The sequence below is a fragment of the Manacus candei genome, unplaced genomic scaffold, assembly GCF_025592945.1.
Source record: "Manacus candei isolate 608988 ecotype Guabito, Panama unplaced genomic scaffold, ASM2559294v1 h1tg000049l, whole genome shotgun sequence".
In the NCBI taxonomy this organism is placed as follows: Eukaryota; Metazoa; Chordata; class Aves; order Passeriformes; family Pipridae; genus Manacus; species Manacus candei.
Window position 1 is genome coordinate 27,830,257 of NW_026138097.1, and position 27,893 is coordinate 27,858,149.

Sequence of the window (27,893 nt, forward strand, 5' to 3'; positions counted from 1 at the left end):
AAGATGAATAATACACACTGCATAAGCTCTAATGTTATTATAGGATTGTCTTATTATATTAACCCTTGGAAAGAACTCTATTTTTACACCTGTGCAGTATAAAGCTTTATATGCAAGTGGAATTTGTGTGCAATATCAGCTCTTGATTATTCCAACAAAACATATCATAAGCTCTAGCTACCAAAGGATGGCCAGCACGGTCTCATGACAATTCCTCTCTGAGCTCCTGTGGTTAGTGCTGCTCTCCTCTGCACCATCCCACATGCATGAAGCATATTTCTAGGCATTCATGGCTACTGGTTTCATGTGCTTCACTAAAAGAGAAAGTGTTTCACTAATGCAGGTTTGGCATTCAAACTCCAAGGAGTTATCTCAATGGGAGAAAAATAAAACAGAATGGAAAAATCTTGCAAGTGAAAGTGGATTGGACCAAACTACTACTTCTCCTTTTTTCCACGCATAATAATTCCTCAAAGATGCCCACACACCTACATATATTTACATGCATAAATGCCAGAACTCATAAAAGCTCCATTCAGTCTCAGCAATCAAATGACCTGCGATACCATGAGTACACAGAGATTTCACAGTACATCTTTTTGGAAACTGAGGCCATTCACAACTTCAGCAATGAGTACCAGTATCAGAGCTTAAATATAATGTCCAATTCCAAGAACCATTTGAATGTCAATACCAATTGCATTGTCATATGCATCGCCAGGCACAAGGGCTTCACCTCACCCAAAACACAGGGAAGAAATTATAGTAGCGTTGGTGAAAACCAAGTTAAATAACAACAGTCGTCTTTGTATGTAAGACTGTCCTTTTTTTTTGTCTTCACAATGAACTAATAAGCTTATTATAGAATGAAACAACACCTTATAATTGTTTGTTTCTATATGCACTAACAGCGTCATCATCTCGTTCTTCAAGTCCACCAACAGATGCAACATCTTGCACATCCTTAAATGACAGATTAAACAAAGCACTTTATGTTAGAGCTATTATGCAAAAGGAATGAGAAGCCACACTATCCCTTTGCAAATAAAAACTCATACTCAAGTCCCAAAATTCTCCCAAGGTCAGTAATTTCACACTTAATCATGAGAGAGAGGATTTGCACAGACAAGAAAAAAATCATCTTACTTTTAAAGATTTAGAAACTAATTTCAAGATAGTCCTAGACCTGAGGCTTGTTGCCCATTATCAGGCAATCCAAGGTCATGAACACTTTCACTTACTTTCAAGAAAACTGGTTTATTAATACTAAACTTTTCTTGCACAGAGGTGTTGTTTTGCTCAGCATCTAATGCCTAAACTACAGTGGTACTGATGTAGTAGTGGCATTAGCTTAATTTACAATTTAACTAAGTATTTTGTTAACCATATCAATAAAGATATAAACAAAAGCATCCACACAGGGAGGAAAGTATATTAAAAATTCAGACTGAATGCTCTGAATTAGTGGCAAAGGAAAAGAGAAAGACAATGAACACATTATACTACTGTGTAAAGGTGCAATGTGATCACATTTTCAACACAGTCTAATTCCACCTTCTCAAATTAGGTAGAAAAACCTGAGAAAGTTCAACAAAGAACAACAGTAATAAATAAAATTAATCAAAGGGATTGAGTGCACTCTCAGCAAATTTCAAATGACACCAACCTGATGTAGTGGTGCCATTGACACACCTGAAGGATGGGATGCCATTCAGAGGGACCTAGACAGGCTCCAGAGATGGGTCCATAGGAGTCTCATGAGGTTTAACAAGAAGACCATGTGGCAGGTGCTGCACCTGGATTGGAGCAACCCCTGATGTCAATACAAGCTGGGGGATGAACAGATCAAGAGCAGCCCTGCCAAGAAGGACTTGAGGGCGCTGGTGGATAAGTGGCTGGACATGAGCCAGCAATGTGCATTTGCAGCCCAGAAAGCCAAAATTGTATCCTGGGCTGCATCCAGAGCAGTGTGGGCAGCAGGTTGAGGGAGGGGATTCTGCCCCTCTGCTCTGCTCTGGTGAGACCCCACCTGGAGTGTTGCATCCAGCTCTGGAGTCCTCAGCACAGGAAAGACTGGAGCGACTCCAGAGTAGAGCCACCAAGATGATTAGAGGGATGGAGCACCTTTCCTATGAGGACAGGCTGAGGGAATTGTACTTGTTAGCCTGGAAAGGAGGAGGCTTCAAGGTGACTAATTGTGGCCTTCCAGTACCTGAAAGGAGCCCACAAGAATGATGGAGAGAGACAGCTTACAGGAGCATGTAGTGACAGGACAAAGGGGAATGGTTTCAAACTTTACCAAGAATAGGTTTAGATTAGATATTAGGAACAAATTCTTTACAGTGAGGGTGGTGAAGCAGTGGGACAGGTTGTCCAGTGAAGTTGTGAATGTCCCATCCCTTGAAGTGTTCAAGGCCAGGCTGGACGGGGCTTAGAGCAACTTCGTCTAGCAGAATGTGTCCCTGCTGTTGGAACCAACATCCAGAAGTGTTGCAACTACATGATCTTCAAGGTCCCTTCTAACTCAAACCATTCTATGATTCCATGATTCATTCCATGATTCTAATCCTTTTGCATAAAAAGCGGCTTTTTGCATAAAAAAGCATGGAAATGTGTGGGAACGTGAGAGAGGTTTATAAAATCATGAGTGGTTTGGAACAGGGCAAATTAATTGTTTGCAAACTCTTCCAACACAAGAGACAGAGCTCTCAAACAAAACTAGAAGGTAGTAGGCTCAAAACAACACAAGGAGGTGGTCCCTCGATCTATGTGTGGTTAAAGGGATTAAGTTGTCTACCACTGGATTTCCAAAATATAAAAGCACATACAAACTCCAGGGGACACTGAACAAGTTGGTAGAAAAACAAAACTCTACAGGTCATTGAAAATACAGAAATATCATTTGGCTTTGGAAGATCTTGTTGCATGTTGGGACAAGGCAATGGAGAAGCTCCACAGATGTTTATCCGATCCTTGCGGGAGTGTTCCCTCGGCATTTGGTTTGGTCACTGGAAGAGGTAGGATAATGGGACAGATGCACATTTGGGTTGACTACAGTTCTTCAAGTTCCTGCAGCTTAAGACATTTCAAAAAAATTACAGACAGGAATTCCAGCTGCTAATAACAAGTTTCATAGTTAACAGCACCTGTTGGGATACCAGAAATAACTAGTATTCCAGGATAACTCATGTCCACAATCTATTATCTAAAATGAAAGCTGACCAAAAGATTGCTTAAGTAATTTGACTATTACCTGGGAAACACGTTTGTACTATAGCATTCTATTTACAGGAACAACTGCTCCTCTCATCTGAGTGTTCATAATTAATATGAAAGCAATGTGGAGTCTCATATCCATATGAACTTATTAGTCAAATAAGCAACTGGAGGTAAGGGGTACTTTTGAAAGGGATAACACTGAATTCTTGAAAATCCGTAATAGGAATTACACCAAGGGAAAGGCAGAGTTCAGCCTGAGTCAACATTCTCACCAGAGCTCTGTATATTTCAGCCAAACCTCTTCTGAGATCTCCTACTTGGTATCCACATACATGTCTGCAGAATTCAGTAAGTCTGTCACTGAGGGACTTCTGCCCTCATAGCACTGACTGCAAAATGGAGTGGTAGTGTGGGAAAGAGGCTATATTAGGAGAGAGGAAAATTATCCCACAACAACTCCAAATATAGCAATTCTGACTGTGTAGGGAGTGTTTTTTCAATCACGCCTGACAATTCTGATTTTACAAAGGGTCTATTATCAGTCACACAAATGACTACAACTCCTTACAAGTTACTAAAGGAGAGAAAAATGCACCAAAGTTCAGGATACCAGGAGTCACACTAGGAAGCCAGAATTTACTGCAGGCTAAAGTACCATTTTCAGGCCACAGATTTCTATCATATGCAAGCACACATCAGAAATACTATTTCACTTTCCCTGAACAAAGAGGTGCAGTAACAGGTTCCCTTCTGAAGGAGATCCAGCTATGTTTACCCATACAAGCCACTTGCCTCAAGAGGTCACAGACTGACTTCTAGTCACAACATTTCCCTTCCCTGAAAAGGGAAAAGGTAAAGATGTGCCTGAATTTCCTCATCACCTCAGATTGTAACTGTGCTGTTAGACAACACACATGCAAAGTCCAGGCTGAGTTCTACAAACAGGTTTATGAAACCAATGTGTCAACCTATAAATGCAACTAAGGAAAGCAAAGTAAAATTGAACTCCCTTTGTAAATGTTCCTTCATGTCTCTGATTCTGGGATGACTAAAGTATGCCATTTAATTTTTACTCCACAAAATCATTGGTAATACTGTCATCTTAAACATACTAAACATTCTTTTCAAAAATGCTGTTTAGTGATACTCACTTATACAAAATTCAAACTCAATCTATTAATACAAGTATTTCTCAAATACCCACTAAGTCACACCATTACTTTAGCTTCCCCCTCAAGAAAGAAGCTGTACAACCAGATCTCCTTAGAGTTGACAGGTTAGGGTTAAAGTCCCGTAGGAAACAGATGGCTGCTGGTTGTTGATGCATCAGGGTACAGGCACCAGAACAGTGACTAGAGGACCAAGGTTTGCATCATCCTCCAGCAAAAACATGTCACCATTAGGGTACTAAACACAAGGTGGCAAGACACGCATTACGCACAAATTTCAAAGATGCAAATGTATTGGCAAGCACATACACAATTCTGACTAGATGGACCATCCTACTGATAGTAAGACAGTAAGTACCAGAGACTTTGACAATTTTTCAAATTCAATGCTGTCTTTTACATCAGAACTGAATATGAAACCTACACCTGGAGTTTTGAGGGAGCAGAGGACTTTAAAGTCATCAAAATAAATTAACTTTCTTTAAAAAGTTTTTCTTATTTCTTGTGATAGCGTCAACTTACAACTCATGACAGATTTAAGAATAAGGTGTCTTGCTCATCTGCCAGAGCTTACAGTCTCTCCAGACAAGTATGCAAAAGCAAATGAACTCACTCACAGTAGGTCTTCGGAAATCTAAATTTTCACCTTAGTCTCCCATCCCCACTCCTGGGCAATGCAAACACACTCAGCAGCCAAAAGAACTGAGGGCTTGGAAGGTTTTCTTTATGTTGGCAGCAGCCCTTAAAGAGACAGGATTTCAACGAGTCCTTACTGCCAGCAGTGACCTTCACCAGGCCACTCTGCACATCTTCATTAAGTACAACAGCTCCACACCAGGACTTTTAATCAAAATTGATCAATGTTGCCAACAGTTTCCAACATTACTTCTCTTGTAAGTTATCCTGATATGTTTCTGCTCCAGATGCCACCCACAGAGAAGACAAATGGAGTGCTGACACCTCCACTGAAGTGCAACTTTTCAAACCCATAAGCTAGCAACATTTGGGCTAAGCTACAATGATGCTGCAATCAAGCAGCTGAAACTTGAGAAAATATTCTTCCAGATAACTATACTACAAAAATGAAATTCTGGCAGGTGGGGCAAGTAAGTAAAATCTAGCTATCATAGCAAGGCAACTTGAGCTCTAAGTCTTACATGATGGGTCTTACACTAAGCCAATTAGTACCATTCGACTCAAATATTTATCTAAAAATTAGGAGCTAACAATTTACACTCATCAGAAAAGGCACAGTGGAAGGATAACATTATCCACTAGACAGTTATACTTCTCCAACATGTTGCAAAAATACTTCAACTAATTATGAATTCCACAATAACACTTCAAATTTTTCAAAAGGTATGGCCAGTGCTCAGTCACTGATGATTTAGTTACTGAATTCCTTTCCAAATTAATAACTTTGGAGTAGCTCTTGGACGAGAAGGATTTCTCCAGCCTATCTGCATTGGAGAGTCAGTTCACACGCCTGCTTCTGGTTGTCTTCCTCCTACAGCACTTCATTTGTTTCTTGGCTTTAGGCAGCTCTACAGCAAAAGAACTTGCCATTTCCAACAAATGTAGCACTGGGACACGTATAGTTATCTTCCCATTCACACCTCAACCATGTTTTTTCTAGGAGTCAATGTGTGAAGGAAGAAAACACCTTCCATCCAATTGCATTTGGTAGAGAGGAACCTTGAATGTCTGCCCCTCTCTAGAGCATTAGTGACAAACTTGTGCTTTTTAGACATGCAGAACCCTTCAAAAGTTGACGCAAAAGTCGCAGTTTTGACTGGGACCTGCATTAGGGTAGGGATGACAGGAAACCTCAGTGCCTTGTCACAGGAGAAAACACAACTGCAGCACCTACTCTGCCACATGCAGCACTAAGCCCTTCATCTCATACCTACTTGAGCAGCCACCTCCTCCCTTCCTTTAGCTCTCCAAGTCCTTGAGGTCTCAGGACTATTTTGATATCAAGAAAGGTTTCTGAAGCACGATCCACTTCTTTAGAGTGATCTTTCAATTCACACTGTAAATAAACCCTCTGTCACTATAAGGTCTTTGTTACTTCATTAGACCATCTGCTGAGTTTCAGGACTTACCTGGTGACCCTCTTCAGTTGAGTCTACACTAGCTTGTTGCACAGCACAACAGAAGAGGGTCAGTACAGCAAAACCTTGATGCAGAGACCTCAATGCCTAAACTGCATATTTGGAAGGAAGCTTTACAGGAAGTTCTATTTTTGACTGGCTGATGTCTGGTTCTGCACATTTAATATCCATATATTATAACTAGTGTATGTCTTCCAACTTAATTTCATCTGAAAAGAATTCTATTTGTGCACCTGAGATGCTTCACAAAGAACAAAGAACTGCAAAAGAGGACAATCAAGAATTGCACTCCAAAAGCACACTTTGATCTGAACTAAATTGCTAATGGAAACAACCATTAAAAGGCTCTAGATAACCCATGTATCCTCTGTCTAGATTTTATGTAGTTCCAGGCCCATGGAATGAAGGGTAGAGTCATCTTTTCCCTCTACTTTTTGTCCACTGAAGTAACTTTCTTGCCATTAGATCATATCACTGAGATACAAACAATCTGAACATACTTTAAGGTTTAGGTGGGTACAGGTATTGCACTATGGTTCATTTGAGCTATGGAACAATGCAGTTTGAAGTTTTAATTGTGTTATCGTCCGGGTAATGTAAATTACAGTACCAAAAATAGTTTTTCAGTCACATGAACTATGGTACCAAAAGTAGTTTTTCAGTGGATGACAAAGCCAGGGACTGGAACGAAGCATGTCACTGAGTGACAGGGAGCCCTACTGATTTGGAACAGTGCCAACAGCTCAAGTCTATCTTGCAGTCCTCCAGTGGACTAAGATGCCACTGACCTGAACGGCAAACAAAGTAAAACAGACAGTTTTGAAAGCATGCCTTCCCCCTACAGAATGCAAATCTAAAAAAGCAAACAAATCTTGTACATTAAAATAGATTGCTTCGTGTTTTCCTTGCTCTACGGCATAGACAGTTTGAGCATGTACTACTTAACTGCAGTTATTTTTGGCAAAGGTCACATCAAGATGGCAATCTAATTCAGTTAGGGACTTCCTCAAATTGCAGGCACCTGGAAGTTGTTCGTATCTTCCAAAACTGGTATCTAGAATGTTCTTAACTTTAGAAACAGGCTACACAAATCTGAATTTTCAATCCACAGAAATAGAAAGGAAGCCACAAACTCTGTTATAAGAAAGCCACAATTGAAATAGTTCCCAAGGGAAACCTGTAATCATGAAGGTTATTTTTCCCTCATTTTAATTTTCAATTTCAGCCAGCAACTGCAGAACAAAACGCATATGTTAGACAAGGCCATTAAAAAGCCTTCTTTATGAAAACTTACCAGGTCAAGCTACATGCAGTGTTTTTGCTCACACTCGGAGAAGTGTATATCTCCCTTTTAATAGCCTTCATTCAGTTTACTTGTTCTTTTTGTCACACACGGAGCTCCAGGCATTTCAGCAGCATGGTAAAGCAGTGAACACCTTTAACTCAAATAATCATCAGGTTTTTCTAACTGCATATAAGCTATTGCCATTTAAATGCAAGCCTTGCTGCTGCTGACAAAAGGTCAGAAATGGAATAAGCAAGAACGGTTTCAGAGAGGCGCAGTTGCAGGATGACTTTGTAAAGGAAGGCCCCTAAGTTATCTATCCCTGTTAATTATCATTTGAGGACAGACATCGATTATCTGTGCAAATACAGAAAAGGACAGTGAAGCTTTTGAAAAGCAGCAGTGAGGCAAATAAGCAATTATTGATTCGTGTGTTTGGCAAACATTTTCACCCACTCACAAGAAGGAGAGTTTAAGAGGATTTTCACTACACAGTAATAACAGAGACAGCCTCTCCAGCTCATAAAAGGGAAGTCAGAACATAAGCCAGATGCAAAACTCCAACAAACACTGATTCACAGCTCCAGTCACACTCAAAGTCATGTATGAAATGAGCAATTCAGCCATCCAGTAAGCCAAGAAGGGGAAAGAGAAGGCAATTATGTCTCTGTTCAACAGAGCACCATTTAAAGTATTCCTTCTGATTCAGCACCAACCCTTGTGATCAGTATTCTTGGCCTACCATCAATGAATTTAATTACACAATTATTGAAAAAAACCCAGAGTTCTCCCTTCCCTGCTTGCCCACAACCAGTCCAATACAAGTCATAGAAATTAGTCAGAAAGAATGTGTAGAATACCTACCTCCACTTTTACTTTTGAAGTGCAAGTCACAGAAATGCCTGGATATTAGTTCAAGCATTACTGAAAATTAGGTGTTTCCTTTAATTGAGAAAATGGAGCTTAATCTTCTATATTAACTGATACAATGTAAGGGGCCATGAAAGGTGCACTGAGTTACTTAACGGCCATCAGTTACATATTTGAGACTCATCTGGGATATTTAATGACAGCTGAATGTTTAGATCTATGTCATCTAGCATAGTTGTGCCTGATTGCTGGATCTTCCTCTCTTATTGAGCATCCAAAGGCAAGTTGAGTTTCAGCTCCTCCCTGGTTCTGCCTTCTTTTAACTCCATATGCAGCTAGCACACTTTAACAGCTCTGCTAACAAATACACTTGGTATCCCACAGACAATGCCTGTTTAACTTCTTTTTTTTCCCCCCTACTTGAAACAGCTGTACCGATCAATTAATACAGATACTATAGCAATAAGCACAAAGTTCCTACCATTCAAGCTGATATAAGTGTACTTTAAAGACAATGTTTTTAAACAGGAAGGAATTCAATACAAAGGAAAGAACAGGGCCTTAGTCATGTTAAAACAATATTGTTCTACCATGGACTGACGCATTAGTCACTGGTTTGGGAATGACATGCCCTCTTCCCTTTGTGCCAGCTTTGGGTTTTTTCCTCCTACATTTGGGAGCTGGTGGAGGGGAGGGAGAGCACAAGAAGGCAGCAAGTAAGGAAGTTATGACACTCCTCTTTCAACTTGTGCCATCTTCAAAAGACAAAATATTTATTTGCTTTTGTTGTTACAAAGTGAAAATGTGACGCAGGATTCAAGACTCAAATACCTTTCTTAACATAGTAAGGATGTGCCTCATTTTCAAAGCTGACCAATTCAGAAGGCTTTTGAAAGAGACAGTGTTCTTTGAGATGCCCACGTGGCCCTATCTGTCCCAAGAGGCAATTAATTTTGGATCCTGACCGATGCCCTGATATTTCAAGCATATCAGCTACGCATTAAGGAAAGGACTTCATTAAAGGGCAGGAATTTAATTGAGTCTATATTCAGGTATGTCTCTGAAAGCTTGAGGGTAAGGCAGAGATAGAGTAACTAAAAGTGTTTCAAAGAACACACTCTTTCTCCTCAGGAATTCAAGTTGTGTAGCTTATATTCAACTCTCCTCAACACACGGGAGACAGTCAGACCACTGGTTCCCTGTTCTAAGCCCAGTAAAGTCCATCATATAGACACTGCTTCAGGAAAAAACTTTCTCACCAGCCCTAAGAAGTCAGGGAACAGACAAACTACAGATATCCAAAGAGCCAGAAAAAGAAAAAGTGTAGTATTATCAGACAGCAAGCTTCAGTAAAACTAGACTAACCATTTCCAGCCTTAGAAACAACTACAAATTAAAAGTGACACCAGATCATGTTCACAGGGAGAACCACTGGCAGCACAATGGGTGCAACAGTATTTATTTCCACATTTTCTACCTAAGCTAGGCTATCAAGAACTCCTGTGATCTTGTTTAGAACTGTGTATTATATTTGCAATAAATTATTACCCTCATACTTCAGCTTCTTGTCAATATGGCTGTTCTGTTACAGCATTTCTAAGTCTACTTTTTTCAACTGTACATAAACACAAGCCTCTTTCTACCTGTCCTCCCATTCCACTAGCCATTTTTTCCACTCCTGCCTTTACCAGATGCCATCATAAAGCCTCTCTTTGGTAAAGCAAATTTTAAAGGAAAATACAAAATTACCTCATTAATACATAGCTATCTTCATAAACTTATCCTGTTAATTCAGAACCATTTTAAAACTATAAGCCAATTACTAGCTTCATACATTTGGCTGACTCTTTCTTTCACCAGCTTGAAATGTCACAGTAACAATTTTTATTTTACCTTTAAGACATGGACCAAAATACGCCCAATGGACACAGAAGTCCGACCAAACAAGCCACAGAAGCAGAGTACCCAGTATTAACACCATGTTTAAACTGTGGTTTGCTTGTTTCTGACAGCAATATATTCCTAATTTTAGACACTTGAATGCTGTTAACACTAGATAAACTGCACAGATAGCAACTACTGAAGTAGATGTTCGAAAAAAACACTCAACCATATTCATTTTCTGTGCTAAACTCAAGGCAGCATTTTAAATATCACAGGGAATGACAATTCTAATTGCATACTGCAGGATTAAATCCAAGATTGCTATCAAAGCAACATTTCAAATACATTAACTTTGAAATTACTGTTAGCCCAGAGAGTAAACTCAAGTTAGTTCTTTTTTAACTCCACTTTAGTTTCTTCCAAAAACTGCCCTTTTTGGAAACCTATCTTTACATTAATAATGTCAGCTTTTCTTTCAACACACTTTACTAGAGGGGAACAATCAAGTTTAGGTGATTTACCTGCCTCTTTATAGGTTCAATACAAAGTAATTTATACTTCACATCTCTCACTACTTCACCAACAAAGAAGAAAAAGTCCCTGGGAAGAAGTTAGCCTTAAATTAGTCACAGCTTGTTTTCATTCAAGAGCATTTGCCAGTGCAGGAGGTTTTGACTGAGCCTCCTTAAACAGAGAAGACTCTCAGCAAAATAACCACCACCATTTCCCAATAGCTTTATTTTCCTACAACTATGACATTTCTCTAATTAAAAGATATTATTAGTAATCTCCCCTGAACACAACAAGTTCAACAAAACTCTTGAGATCAGTACAGCCTCATACAGCTATCCTCTGCAGTAGGCCTGCTAGATCAGAGGCTTGAGCAAGGGGACTAATCACAAACATGGTTATGTGCTGGGGTCCTTATGAATCTAAGATTGTCAGCAATCTTCTCAAATAACTGCACTACTCTTTCCACACAAAACCAAATAATACATTTCTACTGTGAGTGGTGAGAATTTGAGGAGTAGTAGTATGGAAAAAGGTAGTTTAAAAGTAAAAACAGGTTAAGAGTGACTTTTTCTTGAGTTATGTCATCAAGGTTATACTTCGCATTACAAAATTAAGGAATTCTATTCAAGTTCCTTTCTGCTTTCTTGCTATTCTCTTTGGGGAATAAAGAAGCAACAGACCTATCTAGGGCAGGGACTACTAACAGCTTGTCTCTCTGATTTGAGCACATTATCCCTGTAAAGCAAACATCTGAGCAGCATGGTACATAAAAAGGCAACCCACCTCTCTGCTCCCTTCAAGGGTCAGTTCTCTTCATGACCTCACTGCACTTCCAATCCCAAGTCTTCCGCATCAAATACCCATTATCTCCCTCCCATTCTTCTGCCTAAGCTCGTTCCTCTTGTGCTCTGCTTTAAAACAAGAAAGCCTTCTTTTGGCCCTGAAATTAGTAGTTGCTTCAGGGAAACAGTAAGTTTTCTGTCAAATGGCCTGTGAAAATTCAGGCTCCCTTGCATCTATTAATCTGACCGTGTACATTAGCAGAACTGTTAGTTCTGTTTTAGTCTAAGACCTTAACCACAAAAGAAACAGCAGCTTTTGCAGTAGGTAGGTAGTGTGTTGATTTCCATAATTTCTATAAGTGAACTGACCCTGCCCTGAATTCTGTCAGTCTTCTTCTTCCTCTGTTTTCTCTTTCGTCCTTCATCATCTCAGATATGCTCCTGACTGCCCTCAGGCCAAGTATTGCTGCCTTCTTGAAGACTACAACTCACATCACTGCCAAACTTGAATGTATTTTTGGCAGAACCAAGACAAGGACAGCAGAACTTATTCTCCAGCACTATACTTCAACTACTACATGCTCAACAATTCACACAGAAGTCCTGCCTCACTGGTTAGAAACTGCTTGACTGGTCCCCAGCACAATCAACTGTTTTACTCCCTTCTCTCTCTCTTTCCCCACAATACCAACGGTGCAACAGAAATATGAATTTTGACTTGTATCCTGGCTTTATTCTCAAATTTTCTGCAAAAGAAATGGATGCCTGGATGAGAAATACACTACTTAAATACAATTAATTCATTCCTGGGTTTAACACGGATACTAATACTGTCCTTATGCTGTATGCTGTTCAAAAGTAAGAACACCAATCTCTAGCACGGGACTTGGAAACTAATGAATATTGACATTTCAAATATAACTGTAACATTTCAGGATGTCTGTCATCCTTGACATACAACTTCACTATGGGTTATTTTGTTTCTGATAATTAGCTATCTTCCCAGTCACCTTTCAATAAGGAATCCACTTCATTCCATTACAATATTTAGCTTAACATGGAAACAGTTATTTCATATATTCAGTCAATTCCTATTCCACAAAACAGGAGGAATGCAGTTTTACACAGCAACATAATTCCTTCCTATTCTATGGAGAGGCACCCCTTCATCTCCATTTGGGTCCTTTCTCAGAGGCTATATGACAGTTCAGTTCAGAATGCTTCTTATTAAAGCAGCAATTTTACCGTTTGTGTGCTTAATACAGTCCACAAAGCTGGCAAAATAAAGAGTGTAATAACTTAGGTCACTTATTACTATATATTTCCAATTAAGTCCTTCAGTGTCATATACTCTTTCATGGGGGCTTTACATGTTAATCCTAGCCTATTATACTGTGGGGAAAGCTTCCCTCACCTTTGAACACAATTTGTCTTTTCAATCTTAATTATCCATGATGATGATCCAGAAGTTTGTGAAAGAAGAATTTATCATTTGATTTCTTTTTCCTCCTTGGTATTTGATAATTTTTACAACTTGTTCCATTTAGTTTTTATTAGCACAGCAGAACTAACATGATGCTCAAGTGACACAAATCAATCCCTAAGAAATTGAACAGTAGTGTACTCAGGGAATCTGTAAAAAAAACAAAAACAAAACAAAACAAAAAACAAAAACAAAAAACACCCAAACCAAAACAAACAAACAAACAAACAAACAACAACAAAAAAAGTCCCAAAGTAAAATACTTAATTTGTGTTCAAAGAGATGCTTTCCACAACATGTCTTCATTACAAAGCAGCTTACACATCTGCTTTGTTTAATATTATTTAGTGAAGTAAAGAATTTTTACTCCCAAAATAACTCCGATGTAACATAGTAATCCACTGCCACCCGGTTAAACCAATGCCATCTACTGTCATCCACTAAGGCATTTAATGAAAACTTTACATAAACGCTAAACAGTGCTTAATTGAGCTAGGACTAGGAACAATTGAAGCTGCCACAAAGAGCGCTCAAAAACTAGGTAATGCAGCATTAAGGCTGCCTGGGCAACCCATATTTGTCAGTGTAGCACACAGGCTGTAACTCTCAAAGATGTAGTGCTTTTGCATAGGACCCCCTACTTATTTATGTACACATAATGGACCTCCTGTGGAGATGAGCACTGATGCCTGGTGAGTGACCTTATCGTCTGCTGGACCTCTGTCTTATTTATTGAGGAAAAGGGGATCACAGAACTGAGGACAACAATTAAGACAGTAATAAGCCATTCTGCAAAAAGATGGCTATTCCTCCTCTAACACTCATCTCTCCTGTGGTTAGGCAAGTCTCACTAAACTAGAATTCAAATCAGACAGTTTTGTACCCCACTTCTGAAGTTAGAACAAGAGCCAGAGCCAAAGTATTACCAAAGGAGGCAAGTGGGAGTGAGATTCGTACCCCAAGTACTGAAAATACTCCACAAAGAAACAACTTAAAGCCTAAGATACTATTTTGGCTACTCAAGACCACAAATAAACCCTTCCTCTCACTCTCTGCTATATCAACACATACAAAAGCTTCAGCGTACACACAGAGGGAATCATGCTCAAGCAGCCCAGACAACTTACTGACTGCACATTAAATGTTCCACCTGAGCATCAAGGTGTATCCATCTTTTCCTTCCCACACTCAAACACAGGGCTCTGCCACTTCCTTTTCATTGCCTAGAGGCCATCTACACCATTATGGAGAGCAGCACCTTCTTGCTCTTTGAACCCACTCATGCTGCCTCAGTGGACATGAACTGCAAGTCACATCCTGCTCAGATTCTACATCATGAACTTGCCTACAAGCAGAAATACCACAGACTGAGTAGCTGCCCAGCTAACCAAGTGCTCTTGAAAAAGGGTTTTACAGCTTTAACTTTCTAACAGTGGGTTAACATAGTGGAGATAACAACACAGACAATTCCACTTCAAAAGCATATTCTAGAAAGATGAGATTTTAAAAACAGTAGTTCTCACACTTTGCTATATAACAATATATTCCATAAACACAAAGTTTAAATTGGCATATTGGTACATACCCATGACTGTAAGTAGTCAGAATATTTTGCTACAAACTGTTCATTGTTTTAACCGATAAATTGCTGCTTGGAAAAAAATACTATTTTTAGTAATCAAAGACTCCAAATTTGTTCAGTACAACCTTGCAAAAACATTCTCAGGCTCCTTTGGAAAACCAAACAAAAACAAAAAGCAAACAAGAGCACAACTATTTATACATCTACCAAGCAAACATTCTACAGCAGAGATATAGTAAGAAAAGAGTAGGTATTGAGTAAGAAAACTAACCCTCCCTTGGATGGGGGAGGAGATAGTTACTGCTTCAAGTTAATCTACTCAGCGCTACCACAAACTTTACCCATTATTTTCTATTACATTGACTATATTTGTATATATGTCTACTTTTATAGGAACGTTTTCCTGACAAAGTCAATGCATTAGTATACGTATTTCACCCCTCCAATGCAAAGCTTTAGAATTAGGTACAGCATTATGAAAGAATCACTTCTTCACTAGCAGTTGGCAAATGCCAAACTACAGGGATTCACTTGCACTGTCCCAGCTTCATCACGCACTGGAAAAGGCCAGTTCTTAGTTAACGGTATTGTGTTGGTTGCCACCAGTTGTCCCAAAAAAGACAGGAAGAAAGAAAGAAAACTTGGCACTAGCATCATCATCTAAGGACAGTAATCTAGAACACTCTAACAGATTAACAGTTTTTCCAATATTCCCTTTCATTACACAAATTTCACACACTCCAACAAGCTTGTTTTTTCTTTATCACAAATGAAAGCTGATAGTTTCCAAACTTTGGTTCATGACAAGGCAGACAGCAAACCCTTTTGCAAAAAGCAAAGCCAAACAGCAATTCTTAAAGGCTCAGGTTATCGCTACTTTTTACATACAGATCAGACAAAGGCAAATTTACTGCTTTTTGAAGAAGTTGGGGAAAAAAAATATGCTCCTTTTTTTAACCTCACAGATACTGGTTCTAATAGCTACTGGCTTAAAACTTCCATTCAGTACAGACAGGAGATACCATTTCCACACAGAAGCTCTTCAAAACAAACAAAAACACAACCAACAATCCACTCTTCCAGGGAGTGAAACTACGCTGTAACAATAATCATCAAGAGACAATCCCAATTCTCAGTGCTCTCTATTTAAAGCACTGCAAAGCAGTCTCACAAGGCTTGACACAAGTTTTTATCTGAAGCTGTCTACTATAAAGTTTAATGCAAAAAAAAGCACCAAAACCCAGAAAGGGTTACATCACTCAGTTATATAAGTCACAAAGGTTCAAATTTAGATTTATATTTAGTTCATCAATTCCCACCTCGAGTTCAACTCAGTAAACTGATCTATTTTTAGCTTTTGACTCTTTTGGACATTTCCTTCCTTCATCTGCATAAATGCGTCACAGCTTCTCAAATGTTTCCCTTTGGCGAGGGAAGGATGCATCTGATTCCAAGCTTAAAAAAAAAGTTCACACAAACACACACACACACACACACACACACACACACACACACTGAGTGGTTATTGTTGGCTGAATTGTACCTTTGTTCTGAGTTAAGCATAAGCAAACTTGACTCCAGTCCTCGCCCTGTACTACAAAAGATTTTGCTCTTCCTGCACTGACAGGTAAAAGTATGTCATGGCTAAACTCAACAAGGATCATCACTAGCCCAACCATATTTTATCACCTTCTATAAGCTAGCTTGACTTGGCTCTCCTGCCTTGATAATTCAACAGACAAACAATAGAATTTTTCCAAAACGGGGACAGAAATGAAGTTCAGTTTTGTAACTTCCACCGAGGCAAGAAATTCAGTCAAGTACATGCCCTAGTTTTCCTTCCAAAGTCAGCCTTCCACTACATTTGGAGAAGCTGGTATCTTTTTATTTATTTATTAAAATATAGCATTAACAAGCCAATGTCCTGGTTCCAGCCAGGAGGGAGCATGGCTAGGACCCCGATGTTGTTCTATACCACCTCACATTATTTTCCAGGAACAGGTGGAAAGGTTCACTGCCAGGTCGTGGTGCTGGAGGGAACAGTCAGGGAGTGTCGGGGATTTCCACAGGGGGTGAGGAATAACAATTCTTCGACTGTCCCTTTTCTTATCTCATTGTTGTTTCCAGTAAATTGTTCTTATCTCAACCTGTGACTTTTACCTTTTGTGCCTCCAATTCTCCTCTCCAGCTCACCACAGGGGAGAGGTAGGGGGAAAGGGGAGTGAGCAAGTGGCAAGTGATTTGGAGTGGTTTCGGCAGGAACACTAAATTGGAGAATGCCATTCCTAAACCACAACAGTCAAACAACAAGTTACTAGATAAGCCATTATGGCTGACCTCATCTTTCCATGTGAAAAGGTGCCATTGTCCTAATAAATTTTAGTTTGGCTTGCCTTTGCTGTCCTTACAGGAGCCTGGCTCACATTATACCCTGTCAATTAAGCAGTGCACAGCACTGATTTCTTGTTTGAACTTTGCAAGCTATGGCAAGTTCAAGTCTAACAACTATCCTTAACTGCAGAAAACAAGTACTTGGGGTACACAAAGTGTGACTTTCAGAGTGTAAAGTAAGACCATGAGATACTGCCGTAACTATTCCAGTTCCATTCTTTTTAGGGCCAATCTGATGTGCAATATGCAACCAAAATGAACTTGCTAACTAACATCAATAAAGCAAATAAATAAAGACAGGGATAAAAGCTTCAAGAGTAAATCTTTATTAAAAAAAAAAAAACAAACAATAATGGCTGTTCAGCTTCTTTAGAAAAGAATAATAACAGACAGAAGAAAGCCTCTAAAGATGGGTTTTGACATCTTCTTAAGTCTGATGTTCACCGCACTATGTGCTATCAGCTTTTGCACAGAACAGGACAATTCAGTCAATTTATATTTCAATTCACCTTGATTTGTTGATGGTTTTCTATTTTATTTTCTGTGCTTTGAGCTGCAGATATCTGGAATTCAGTAGAAGAATTACAAAAGGCCAAGACATTTCAACCTTAGCCTAAAGTTTTTAGAAGAGGGTGGAGCATTTTTATGATCACAGAAAATGGTACCATCTTTGCACTCAACATGTCCAAAAATTAATGGCATGACAAACACTTGAAATTTGGAAGAACTTACTACTTTAATGCTGGTAGAAAATTATATTCAACAGCCAAGATCGTACAATGTGTATAGCAAAGTCCACTGTGTAGCACAGGAGGTCAGTCAAGTAATATTTAGTATTTAAATACTCCATTTATTCTAACTCTTGATGTATCCTCCCTTTATTATCTAGGCCAAGTTTTAAGAAATGTCACTTTATTTCTTCCCAACATTTAACAGCTACTTGGGCTCTGAAAACAAGCAATCCCCAAGACTTCAAACACTTCTGTTTTCACTAAATCTCAGCAACAACATTTTTCATTGTTCGATACCTCAAAGTTATTAACCAGCTATGTGACCATCACAAAGCTAGTGAAAAGCCTTTGACCAAATGCCTTGATAAAGTATCTCATAAGGCTGCAGGTTTCCACAAAATTATCCACAAAAATGCAGGAATTCAGTATAAACCCTGAAAGTTTTGGATTTTGATTCACTCTTTCATGCAATAAGCGAGGTATAGACTAGACAAAAACAAGTAGGTATTTACCATGTCCTTGTGAGCCCTATCTGTCAGCAGTATATTTCCCTGTTCATTTTTAGTACTTAGGAAATCTTACTTCACTATAACCCCAGATCCTCAGACTCTAATTGCTAAGCAGTCATGCACAAATCTAACCACAAAAATCACTACTGGTTGTTTACACAGTCAGCAGACACCTCACAAATGTCTATTACTGCTCATACATGCACTAAGACTACAAGAAAACATGAGTAATTAAGCTCCGTGTAGTTTCACAGGTGACTAGAATGCATCGGGATTGCTCACAATAGCCCTGTTCAGTGCCTGCTGCCCAGAATACTTTCTCCAACTTTTTAACTAAGAGATTTGCCATGTATTTGCTCAGAACTTGAAGCTACATGGAATATTTAGTTTGACAGTGTATACACGGACACATATATCTCCACGCACACTGGTAAAACCAACCTTCCTAATCTCAGACTCGTGTTCTCACTCTTACACATGCCAGTAACATTTTCCTGACTCTTACAAAGATTTGCAGGAATTATCCAATCACGTCGTACTATACATATATTATACTATAAAATATAGCAAACTGCTGACATATTTTGAATGCTGGAAGCCTACACTTTTCTTCCTATACTTTACAACTTGCCTCCTCAACATCTTAGAAAGACAATAAAAGGAATTTTCTCATCCTCCTGTAAAGGTTCCTTTGTCCTCTTAAGGAAAAAAAAATCATAATTATGAAGCAGTAATGCTTATTTCTGTTCTTCAGTAAGGTCCAGATTACACTCAGAAGACCAGGAAGAGATGCAGTTCAGCACTGCTCAGCAGGAAAACCTGTTACATATTTGCAGTGTTTTTTATTAACCAATGGTACTGCCATTTATGCATAGCAGTAATACAGCAGATGAAACGAATTTGACTAAATGATTTCAGAAGACTCCACTCAACAGCCCTGAAAAACAACCCTATTTTTTAAATAAATGCACAAAGACAATTAGGCTATTTCAGATGAATTAGAGCAGCTATTTGGCAAAAAAGCCACTGGAAAGGGCTTTATATCTTTAAAGCATAATCTTGTCATTTGTGCTGTTTGGTAAAACTTTGTGGACACAACTCATTTATGACCCTCCTCTTTGTGCATCAATACAACAACCTACTCTAGAGGCTGAAAATCAGATGCTTTAATGTGCCGTAGTGTCTACTGCTAAAAGCACTTGAGTTGTTCCCTGTCATTTCAATTCCTCCTACTCACTACTGGATAAGTGATCTGTTTTCTCAAAACAGCAGTATCCTTCCTGAAAGAATATGACTCAGCTTTGCAGATCATCAGTATTACTTCACCAGTAGTCTACTTTTTGCTTTCACTGCATCAAGAAAAATCTTAAGTTAAACAAAGATCCCTCTCCAAAACAAGTCAATTTCTTTACGAGAACAATCAAATAGATGTAACCATTTTACTCCTTAGATTCAAATTGCCTGCTATGACCTTTGTGTTTTGTTCTGTTTGGTTTTTTTACCTAGTAGCCTTTTTGTTAAGATTAAACTTAGTTCTCATCAAGCAGAAAAATTTCTCTTTGTTCTCTTTAAAATCATCACCCACTTTCAGACAAATACCCTTCAGCCACCACTGCATTTCCAAAGCTTCAACACGTCTTTACTATTTTAACTTTTGCTGACCATGAACAGCTATTTCAGTGATCTCACCTCCTTCAAGCTGCAGACCAAAAATCACTGTGCAGTTTCACCCTATTAATAAACTGACCTAAGAGTCTGCATCTAAACACATCTATTTGTTGACAAGAGAAGAGAAAAACTAATATTTTCTCTTTATACTGGGGTAAGGGAAGTCTTTCCAGCCTTTCTTCAGGTTTTATTTACCTAGACAGTGATATTACACGCAAAAGCTTTTGGAAGTCACATGATATTTCAGGTTTAAATTCATACCTGTTTCTGCGGGACAGAAACTTAAGAGCTGTGGGACATGCTTAATTGGGGAGAAACCACTTCTTTAAAAAATATTTACTACCCATCTTGTCTACATAGTGACTGAGCTCCTCAATTAATGAAAGCCTCAGTTGCACCAAATCTAGTCTTACTTTTGTCAGCTTCTTTCTGAGCACATCTGCATCTCATAGCTAAAACATACTCCTTCCAAGAATGGACCTGGCTCTCTAACTCCCATTTACCTTCCACTTCAAATGTATAGTTTATCAACTGTCAGCTATCATGGATAGCTGTCCCCTTGTAGAAATATTTAGGACTTCTGCCTCTGATTGTTTCAAACATCCCCTAACTTCTAACTTCCTCTATCCTTGGTTATCCCCAGAAAAGTCTGGCTATTTCACACTAAGACAAGTTACACAATAGCTGCTGCATTTCACACTGAAGCTCTCATCTCTTCATTGTCCCAGGGAACATCCATCCAACAACGCTATTCCCAAAGTAACTTCCCCATTGTAACTTCATTGTTTCTGTAGTTATTTTTGCTCTGCATATGTATATCAGAATTATCAAGTTGTGACATTTTTCTGTGGTGTTTTTCAAAACATCATGTACATACATACACCCCTCACGTCACTTTAGCCATCTTATTAAAATGGATACCTCCGGAATTGGATCAAAACTTCACAGTAGGACCCATTTCTTCTTCACCCCAGGTCAATCAGCACTAATGACAGCAACACTGCTGCAACCTTCTCACTTCCTCAAGCAACTCAAAGGACAAACTAACAGATTCTTGAAAAGCTGACAGAACACTAAATTTTTTGTGGTGTTTACTTATTTTAATACAAATACTGTCATCACTCTAAGTAGCATGAAAGAATGGACAAGTTGTTTCATACTTTAAAAACTCTGCGTGCTTGCCACTTCTTAAAACTCCCAAACACCCCTCAGTTCCTGACAGCCACAGGGACAAGAAACAACACTTTCAGAGGACAGCATGGAGTTATCATATGGGGTACCACCAGTGCTGCCTGCTAAAACTTCACTTTTGGCTTCACTACTAGATTGTTTTTGTTAAGACACTTGTCAGTATTCTGTAGCTACTCTGTCACGCCAAGTAAGCAACAACCACAGGTCTGACTACCTTCTCTGTAAATTAGCTAGTACACATCAGCAGGAGATGGACGAATGCGCTTAGAAAGGCACTATCTTAAATTTATGGATCGTGTGTTCTGCTTCATGGATTTAAGCTGGAAACCGGGCTTGTTTTTCACATTTGGTGTCTAATATGAAAGCTACTTCGCCCATGATCTAAAAGCGAGTGTGTTTTTTATTAGTAGTATTCATGAAAAAACTTGCTGCCCTTTTAATAACATGCTTTCTTTTTCTTTTCCATGTAATCTTTCCCAACCCTCTCTTCTTTCCCTCTTTCTAGGAGACTTTCTCTACTATGGTAGCATTTTTAATGTTGTCTACTACAGGCAGTCAACTATCCCAGCCACTATCACACAGGACACTAATGTAAAGCAAGCTAGGCAACCGATTACAAAGCAATATAATTAGGAAGAAATAAAACATAAGTCCTCCTTGTAAACTTGAAGCAACACATTTTCAAATAGATCTGTTGTTTTTTATCTTTATGGTATCATTTGTTCAGTGATGTTCATGAAAACTAAGCAAACCACAAGATCATTATTTAAGAGAAAAAAAAAAAGAAAATCAATCATCTTTTCACAACACTCATTAATACTTCCTATAAGGTCTCTCAACTACTCAAGCAATTATCAGCCTAGGCTGCTATAGGCAGACTTGGTTGAACCCAGACTGATTCAAGTCTCAAGTCACTAGTAGTACTTGAAGAAGTCTTCTAATGTCCATAATCACAACAAATCTCAGCACCCCATTTTCCTAAAATACTCACATGGACATTTTGGTACCTATACACATGTATCTCAAACCAAAGTTTTAAATTCTCTTATCATTAAGCTTACATTAAGAAAAACGTACTTCCTACAACTACTGTGTTTTCTCTGTCAAAGTGTAATCACTTTGCCTGGCACTAAACTCTGCTTCTTAGTAGTTTTACTCTTAATCCTGCCATGAAGAAAGTGACAGATCTAACAAGGTGGTTTTGTCTTTTCAACTTCAAATAATGAGATTTAGATACCAAATAGGTAACAGAAAGTAAGCTGTCTCAATATCTTCCCATTCCAATAAAGGAATTCCTCATTTGTATTCAAGACATACAATCTTTATGTGTTCATACTACTACCTCACTTCTAGTTCAGCTGCTTTCTTCACATTTCAATTGCAACTTATTTCCACAACAACTCAAGAGTGAGTTTACATTTACATAACCAAAGTGAAAACTGGAAATGCACACATTTCAAGTGATGTGAACCTAGCTGTTGTTCAGTATCCTAACAAAACATTTTCCAAATAATGGAACTCCATTCTCCAGGCTACTTTAATTCTACTTCCGACTTAGTCTTACAAGAGGACAGGAGGAAAGCCAATAACCCCACTTGGCAGCTCAACTGACCAATTTAACTAACCTAGAATTAGAACTTATTGTTTAGGCGGGTTTTTTGTTGTTGGGTTTGGTTGAGGTTTTTTTCCTTCTGGAAAACGTTGGAACATTTTTACTCTTTCTCTCTTTTAAGTAACAGATACAGCTTTGATGATATTCTCTGCAAGTGACAGGAAAAAGGAAGTATTTGTCATTCTAAATTCTGTAGAGAGAAAAATATTTTGTCTGCTCCTATACACCAAACAAAGTTTTTTCCTTGTTCATTGATCACGAAGCCCACTGCGTTTCACTGAAAAAAAAAAAGTACCTCCTGTTCAAACAAAGAGGAGCACTGGAGATCTCTTAACAGACCCTTTCCTTATTAAAGAGTGTATCATGTACAGAGGCAGGATTCAAAGAACTCTTCCCAATACCAAACAGCCACAATAGATGCCGGAACATTTTCCAGCATTTGTCACAGCCCAGGCCAAACCAGATAATCTCCACAAGTAAATACAAAAATGAGAATGTCAGTTGTTAAATACACTCCAAGAGTTTTTCGATAAGCATTTGACACGTCCTTCTACTACTTCAAGATTTTTGGTCGCTGCAAGAATAAGATCAGTGTAACCTCCCCGTTATCAAAAATTCTCAGCATCGGAAGTCATCACTACACCACTTATGAGTTTATCAACTTTATGTCATCCCTCTATACTGAAACACAAACATGGAAGTTGACTATTAATATAGCTGGCAGGGTCTATCCAAAACTGCAAGATTACTACACAAGTACCCATTTGTAACTACTGTGTTGAAGTCTACTGTAATCTGTCATTTTGCTTTCAATGGGATTTTTTCCTGAGAACAATAAAGCTCAGTCCTTCTTCCAAGAAGAAATCCACCAAGGCCAGCATCTTGACTCGACAAGGAGCTTCACACTCATTGCTGTCACGTGAAACAGGTTGCCTTGGGAGCATCAAGCCCTCCAGAGGGGACACAGCCCCCTGTTCGGACTCTCTGTCCACAGAAACGCAGCTCCGAGCGCTCTTTCAGGGATGTCTGCTGCAAATCACACCTCCTCCTTCGCTCTCATTAAATCAAACACACCGAACAGCATGCACCGACCGCGAGCAGCACTGATTACGCCGTTTCCCACTTCCCTCACGGACTTCCTTTAAAACCCAATGAACACTGCTTTTACTACTATTATTACTACTGCCATCATTATTATTTTTCAGACACTAAATCGGCCATCGCCCTCATCTTTCCAGCGGTGAGTCTGCATTTTCCTTGTTCGCCGCTCCTTTTTAGGCATCCCAACGGAGCAAATGCCCAGCCCTGCCGCCCCGCCCGGGAGCGGTGCCCGGGGGTGCCGGGGGGGCGCGGAGCCGCCGGCGGAACGAAGCGGAGAGAGGGGAGGAGCTGCCGCTGCTCGGGGGAGGGCAGCCGGCACCGGAGGGAGGCTCCGCTGCCGCCACCGCCGCCCAGGCTACCGGCAGGGCTCCGTCCCCGATGGCGCTTCGTCTGGCCCGGGCAGTCCAGCCTTGCCCTCCGTCCCCGCCGCTATGCCCCGGGGACACCGTCTGGGCGGCGGGGGCAGCCGCCCTGCCCGCCCGGTTGTGTGCCGAGAGTAAACACTGAGGGAAAGGGCGGCCTCCATTTTTTTTTTTAATCCCGGTAGCCTGTCAACAGGCTCCCCCTCCCTTCCCCTTACGATCCTCCGCACTGAGCCCGGCTTCCCAGCCCGGCAGCGCCCGAGAGCCGCTGCTGCCCCGCCTCAGCCAAGGCAGGGACACCTCTGAAAGTGGGCTTCGCTTTTTGTCTGCCTCTTTCCCTTCTCGCTGTAACATCTGCTCTCCACGCTGCCCTCTCCCACTCCTGCCCTGGGCCGCCACCCAGCAGCACGGCACCGGCGGAGCGCTGCCTTTTATAGCGGTGTCATCCCCACCTGCCTCCCCGGGGGGCCCGGCCGGCGCAGCCCGCGCCCCGCAGCCCCGCTCACCCTTTCCGCCCTCTCGACACCCTGGGCTACCGGACCCGAGCGGGTCCTCCGCCCGCAACCCCCGGCGGGACATTTTCGGGGGGCTCGGGTCCGCCTGACGCTGTGTGGTGCCGCCGGGCCCCGGTGACGCGCCCGCTATCGGGCCGGCATCGGAGGCAGAGTCGCACCTGTCAACGGCGACACCGCCCCGGGGCAACATGAGCCCCGCACCCTCCCGGCCGGGCCGGGCCGCCGCCGCGCTCGTTTTCACGCCTCGGTTCTCCTGGCGAGGGTGGCGTCCCGCCCGCGAGTTGCTGTGCCTGAGCCTAAGCCCCGCTGTCCCCGCCACGGGATTAGGGAGGCTCGGCTCTCTTCGCCGCCGCCGCCGCCCCGAGGAAGCGCGGCGGCGGCGCCCCGCACGGACGGGCAATGCCGAGGCGGCCCCGTCAGCGAGGGGCGGGCGAGCCTTCCCCGAGGCCACCTGACAAAGCCGGCTGCCCTCCCGGATCCGCGGGGAAGACGTCGCTTGCCCAGGGCCACCTTTCGCCGCTACCTCCAGCCGCGGTGTCGCCGCTGGCCCTGCCTTTCCGCTCCCCCGGGACGGGACCGCACTCACCGGATCGGAAGAACGCCGCGATGTCCGCCGAGTCCTTGGCCGCCTCCTCGGCCCCTTCCCCCGCGCCGCTGCCGGCCGTGGTGGCGGCGGAGGTGGCGGTAGCGGCGCTGCTCATGGCTGCTCCTGCTGCTGCTGCTGCGTGTGCCGGCGGCGGTGGCTCCTCCGGGCGAGACCCACCGCTGACCCCACCGCCCCCTCCGCGGGTCCCGGCTTCACCTCCGGGCGGGAGCGGCCGTCAGGGCGGCAGCCGGAGCGGGCGAGCGATGCAGGGCGGCGGCGGGCGGCCGCAGCGAGCGTAGGGACATGAAGGTATGTGCGGAATGGCAGCTCCAGGAGCGCCCACCCCCCGCAGCCACCTAGGAGGCGGCGTGTGCATGCAGGGAGTCCGGGCGGGCGGGCGGGCGGCAGCCGGAACGCAGACAATCGCAGGAGGAGGAGGAGGAGGAGGAGGAGGGCGACGACGACGACGACGGCATGGGAAGGGCCAGCGGTCCGCGCAGCCAGCAGCCGGTGGGCGGAGAAAGAAGGAACGTTTCCAGCCTTTTTGTTCTTTTCCTTTTTTTCTTTTTTTTTCTTTTTTTTTTTTTTTTTTTTTTTTGAGGGAGCGAGGAGCGATCCAGAGGAGCAGCAGCTGCTCTAGCCGCCGTACTGCCAGCGGCCGCAGCAACCACCGTCCTCCATCTTGACTAGGAGGAGGAGGAGGAGGGTGGGAAGGGGGAGTCGGGAAAGGAAGCGAGTCCCCGCCCGAGGAACAAGGGCGGTGGAGGGGGGGGGAGCTCGGGAGTCTCCGGCTGCATCCGGCACCGGTCGGGATGGGGCGGGGCTGGGCGGTGCAGGTCGGCGGCGCTGCCGCCGGGCTCGCACCCGATCGTCGGGGGCGCGGCGGCGGGGGGTGCCCGTCCGGCGGGGCGGACAAGGGGGCCGGGAGCCGTGTGTTTCTTGTTCGGGCTTTGTTTTTCTCTCTCTTTTTTCTTTTTTTTTTCTTTTTTTTTTTTTGGCTGCTTCCGACTGGCTTTCACCCTCCTGCCAGCTCGCCGGTGTGCGGCGGTCGGGCTGGGGGTCCTAAAAGAACCCAGTCCGTCTGGCCCAAGGCGCGGCGGGAGCGTGGGAAGCGCCCCATGCTCCTGGCTGTCACTCCTCGGGAGGCTCGGTGCGAGGGCCCCCCCGCCTCCGGGGGCTCGTGCTTAGGAAGAGCTCTCCCGCCCGGAGCTCAGAAGGAGCCTGGCTAACGGCTCCAAGGGAAAGGGAAAAAGGGGCACGCAAATTCTTCAGAAAGGTTCCTTCAAAAGGCATCCTTTACACTGCTGTCTGCGTTGTGGATATTTTTTCCTCAGTGATCACCGGGGCACTTCAAAATGTTCTGTGCTGTGGGCCGGTTCAATGAACATAAAATAAGCAAGCAGCTCATGACGGAGAGCACAGTTGGATGTTGGTTAAGATGCGTCCCACTACCGTCTTGCACCTCATGTTAAGCTGCCAGTATAAGTTTTCGTCCAGGTAAGGTTGAAGAGAGCTGGCAGGAATCTTAGCAATTGCACAAATTGATGAAGCTGAGTAACCCGTCTCAAATGCTTTTGGTAAATAGTAAATTATTAACACACTTGAAACTCAGAAGTTCAGCCTCAGGTATTAAACACCTGAATCTCTGATAAGTGTTAAAAGCAAAGGTAAGTTTGAGATATTCCTAGAACACCCTGAGTAGGAAGGGACCCACAAAGATCATCCTGGCCCTGCACAGGACCGCCCCAAGAATGACATCATGTGCCTGAGAGCTCCTTGAGCTCTTCAGACTTGATGCTGTGACCACTTCCATGGGGAGCCTGTTCCAGTTCCCAACCACCCTCTAGGTGAAGAAACTTCACCTAATATCCAACCTAAACCTCCCCTGACACAGCTTCATGCAGCTGCCTCAGGTCCTAAGGGAACCCTTAGGGGTTCTGTTAGTCTGTCATAGTCAGATGATGAGGAAGTCATCTGCAAGGTTCCCAAGGTTTGTATTTGTCTGAAGTTGTACAGCTTGATGAAAAAGCTTTTGTGCAATTACGTCTGCCCTGATTTCTCTTACAGGGAAAAGATGAGTTTGACTGAAAATATTTTTTTATTTTTTTAATGTTTTTCTTTCAGGCAGCAGGCACAGGAAAGAGTTCCAAATTAGCATCCCACTGGCAGAAATGGTTGCAACGTGAATTCCTTTCTAGCTGGCCTAGCACCATCCACTTAGCAAAAAACACGAATGGGACAAATGCTGCTGTTCCCTAGCAAGCAGTGAGTTGACCTGGGAGTAGGAATAGAATACTGCATATCTGCACAAAAAAAAAAAAAAACT

The 27,893-nt window shown here is 42.0% G+C and overlaps 1 protein-coding gene across 1 annotated transcript in view; it reads right to left on the reverse strand.

The window, feature by feature from the left end:
* Positions 1 to 26,305, reverse strand: part of TRIO (trio Rho guanine nucleotide exchange factor) — a 255,846-nt gene extending 229,541 nt beyond the window's left edge. Inside the window, 2 exon segments of the mRNA XM_051799299.1 lie at positions 25,568 to 25,785; positions 25,787 to 26,305. Of these exon segments, the coding sequence (XP_051655259.1) occupies positions 25,568 to 25,785; positions 25,787 to 25,872 (304 nt within the window). The 5' untranslated portion in view covers positions 25,873 to 26,305.
* Between the last annotated feature and the right edge of the window lie 1,588 nt (positions 26,306 to 27,893).